At 41.7% G+C, this 3,827-nt stretch overlaps 1 protein-coding gene across 2 annotated transcripts; it reads left to right on the top strand.

The window, feature by feature from the left end:
• Positions 1–308: 308 nt before the first annotated feature.
• On the top strand, positions 309–3,373 carry LOC138839343 (integrator complex subunit 6-like). Of its 2 annotated transcripts, none has more exons than XM_070038917.1 (4): positions 309–471; positions 2,023–2,355; positions 2,827–2,904; positions 3,293–3,373. In XM_070038917.1, the coding sequence occupies exons 1-3, from the start codon at positions 369–371 to the stop codon at positions 2,889–2,891; spliced, it is 501 nt and encodes a 166-aa protein (XP_069895018.1). In that variant the 5' UTR covers positions 309–368; the 3' UTR covers positions 2,892–2,904; positions 3,293–3,373. The 2 variants fall into 2 exon arrangements, with proteins under 2 accessions (XP_069895018.1, XP_069895016.1); XM_070038915.1 differs by having other exon boundaries at positions 309–486.
• The last annotated feature ends 454 nt before the right edge of the window (positions 3,374–3,827 follow it).

Below are 3,827 nucleotides of genomic sequence, written 5' to 3'. Positions count from 1 at the left end.
CTTAAGCTGATGATCTCCACTTCCGTGTATTTTCCTGCCACTGACATAATTTTCTTCTTTATGTCCAAGCATCTATCTGCATTCTCTTAAACAGGAATTACAGACTTTCAAACAATTGACTTTGCCTTGCTCTACAACTTGTTGTGTGGTTCTTTGGATTCCTGACTGCTCAATAATGCAGCCATAGAGAGGAAACTTTTCATTCACCATGTTGCTATGGAAAATTTCAGTTCACTTGCAGTTCTATGATGGTTGAATTTTGTCATGACTGGAAAAGGTTCATTGCTGTTTTCCAGGAAATGATGGCTGATGATGCAGGTGAGAACTCTGAAAAGCTTAAAAGGGAAGTGAACTCACATGAAGAAGTCATGGATCCTTCACCACCACCTAAGAAGAGGCAGTATAAGGTCCTGAAAGCAGCAGGAGGGGACGAATCCAATTTTGACACCTCATCGGAGAAAAAGAGAGACGGTAATCATGTATTTGGTAGGTCAGCAGACTCCTGCATGTGTGCAAGGAAGAAAAACTCTTCGAAGTGATGAAAGCATTGTGAGTTACTGCAAGTCTAAAGAGCTTCCTTCAGATGGACCAGGAACAGTTTTCACAGGAGATGCCAGTACAATCTCATTCCTCATTCTTCACCATCCCCCATCCTCACCTCTCCTTCCTGATACAATACAGGGGATCCTTTATCCTGCCTCTTCCTTTCCACACACTCTGTTATAGTCAAGGCACACAGTTTAACCTGACATTGCCATTCATTTCTCAGCAGTGTTTGGCTCAGCTGTCCATGTCTTCCTCAGTGGCAACTGTCTAGGATTTCCATTATCTTGTTTTCTTTGTATTGGGAAATGTATGTCACAGACTTTTTCTGCCTTTCATTTCTCTTCTCCTCTAACCTAATTTTAATCATTCTGGAACCACATATTTTTCTCTATTTTCTGCTCACTCTGGCATGACGTATCACCACCAGTTAGCTGGAACAGTCCTTTTCTAATAAATTTGATTTCAGTTCCTGCCCCTGCCCCAACTCTACTCTCATCTTGCTGATGATGACCTCAACAGGTCACCAACATGATTTGAATCCTCATCTTCATTGTGGTCCATAGGCTGGGCATCTCCTGGACCTACCATGCTGTCCACACCAAGGCTTCAAATAATCTTTATCCCTCTCTTTCATCCTGATCTCTACTCTGTAATCTCTGATTCTTATCCTCACCACACATAAACACTCTTCCTCTGATTGTGTTCAAACCAGGTCTGTCTCCTTGTTTTCTGTTTTGAGGACACCTTCCTGTTTGACCCAGGACTATATAGCAAGTGTTTACATTCATTCTACTGTTCCCTTTCACATCCCAGCTTACTTTTCAACAGCATGAATCCAGTTATGTATGTCAGTGTGTGATGGCCTCCCATGACTATGTAAACTGAATAAGGGCAGGTAGTGATTTCTTCTTTTCTGGCTCACTGCTAATCCCCAGTTTCTTACCCTATAAAGGGACAAACAGAATAGGTTTAAATGACACAGCGGTGTCATATTTCGAGCAAAAAAAACACCCTACTAGCCAGGCACCATTTGCTCACACCTGAATTCCTAGCTTCTCAGAAGGCTGAGATCCAAGGACCATGGTTTGAAGCCAGCCCCATGAGATGCTTATCTCCAATTAACTACTCAAAAACCAGCAGGGAAACTGTAACTCAAAGTGATAGAGCAGTAACCTTGAGCAAAAGAGCTTAGGGACATTGTTCTGAGTTTAAGCCCCCAAAACTGGCAAAAAAAAGCAACCTACTGTGACATAGAAGGGAAACTGAAAAGAATTCTCTATAACCTGGTTTGATTTTTATGTATCTAGGGAGTCATTTTGCCATGGCCTGAGGTCAATTTATCAAGCTTGATTTGACTCTGGAAAACCCTCTTGTTCTGAAATAAATTAACATGTAAGAAGTACTCAGATGTCTGTGTAACATGAGGAAATAAAGATACTCTCCCACATCAGTTTATCCTCTCAATTTGGTTTGCAGATGCTGCTGTCAGTCAAGACTCCCATGCACAGATTATGGAGAAAGGTCAGGGTTCATATGTAGGCTACTTGTCAAAAGTTATGCAGGTGGCAGGATGCAGTGCTTCTCCAGCCTCACTGGATTCTGTGGGTGAAGACTGGACTGCTAGCTGTGGAGCTGAGGTGCTTCTCACACCTGATGATAACACTGTTGAGGGCAAAGATGTGAGCGACTCCAAAGTTGAAGCAATGCCTGCACCTCCTGGGGTAGCTGGCTTGTTTCCAGCAATGTCTGAGGAAGTCTATGCAGAGGTAGAACATGAGCTCTGGAAGGAAATTAAGCTGTTGAAACAGCGTAAGTAGGGGGAGAATGGCTAATGATAAAAAAAACCATGGGTGACTGTTATTTTATCCTGTTGAATACTTGCAACTGTATCATGAGAGGGAGATATTTTGCAGAATTTTATTATATTACATAATTTTTGAAGGTTTCTCTTTACTGGTCTTAAAGTGTCCCAGTGATAATCTTCCTTGATCATTATTTATAAGAATTTGCTTATTAGATGTGGGCCAGTATCTCAAAGTAATTAGCATGCACACACATACAGTATGTAACATTTTATGCTATGATGCATAGTTACTAAGACAGGCATACACCAAGATTGACTTATGGTTCTTCACTTTTTGGCACCAGTACTGGAGCTTAAATTCTGGGTCATATGCAATTGCTTTGTTTCTTCAGTCAAGGCTGGTACTCTATTGCTTCAGCTAAATCTCCACTTTCTCTTCATTTTTGAGAACCATTAAGGGATTTTTGTCTTTGCAGGATATGAAAAGATCTTCCAGTCACTTGACAAGTTGGAAGAGACTCTGGAAACAACAAAGGAATAAATAAACACTAAAGGTGGGTGCTGTTAGAATTTATCCATGTTCTTTAGCCATCAGGCTTATGTAAGCATGGGATTGAGAGTTCGTGAACAGCCCCTACCACTAGCTTCTCAATTCCTGATGCTCATTTATGGTTAAGTTCTGATTGCACTGATGTTTATGCTACTGTCTTCTGAGCCTGACTCAGCTTTTTAGGTATATTCAACCCTTTTACCTCACTGCAGTTTAAACCAAGCCCTGCACTGATTTTCAGTTGACAATCTTTGCCCTTGCTTTAATGAATTTTACTATGGAGATAATCTAACTACATCTATGTAAATGGTGATCTCCTTTCTCTGTCTCTCACAATACCCCCAAATCATTGTTTCTTTGATAGTCTGGTTAATGATTGTTTTCTTTTTCAGGATGAAAATTGCAATTTAATTTGGTGCCTTGAGAAGACTGAAAAAGTGGACATCTGCCTCAAAGAAAATGGAATCTTAAATATATAATCTTGTTATGAAATAGACCAGTTAGAAGCAATAAATTAATTTCTTTGTTTGTTGTTTTTTTTTTTTTTTGAACTTTGGACACTGTCCCTCAGCTCTTCAGCTCAAGGCTAGTGCTCTACCACTGAGCCACAGCACCACTTCCGGCTTTTTTCTGCTTATGTGGTGCTGAGGAATCGAACCCAGGGCCTCATGCTTGCGAGGCAAGCACTCTACCACTGAGCCAACTTCCTGACCCCATTTTTTGGGGGGGGCCGGTCGTGGGGCCTGAACTCTGGGCCTGGGCACTATCCCTCAGCTCTTCAGCTCAAGGCTAGCACTCTACCACTTGAACCACAGTGCCACTTCCGGCTTTTTACTTTTTACTTATGTGGTGCTGAGGAATTAAACCCAGGGCCTCAGGCATGCAAGGCAAGCACTCTACCACTGAGCCATCTTCCCAGCCCCTAAT

Source organism: Dipodomys merriami, unplaced genomic scaffold, assembly GCF_024711535.1.
Source record: "Dipodomys merriami isolate MVZ:Mamm:240054 unplaced genomic scaffold, mDipMer1.0.p SCAF_3, whole genome shotgun sequence".
Taxonomy (NCBI): domain Eukaryota; kingdom Metazoa; phylum Chordata; class Mammalia; order Rodentia; family Heteromyidae; genus Dipodomys; species Dipodomys merriami.
The sequence above is the reverse complement of the archived record's forward strand: the minus strand, read 5'-3'. Positions and strand labels throughout refer to the sequence as shown.

Coding starts and splice junctions, on each gene's coding strand:
- LOC138839343 (XM_070038915.1), top strand. CDS start 369: ATGGATCCTTCACCACCACCTAAGAAGAGGCAGTATAAGGTCCTGAAA. Junction 487..2,022: donor AGACGGTAATCATGTATTTG/GTAGGTCAGCAG, acceptor TTTGGTTTGCAG/ATGCTGCTGTCAGTCAAGAC. Junction 2,356..2,826: donor AATTAAGCTGTTGAAACAGC/GTAAGTAGGGGG, acceptor TTGTCTTTGCAG/GATATGAAAAGATCTTCCAG.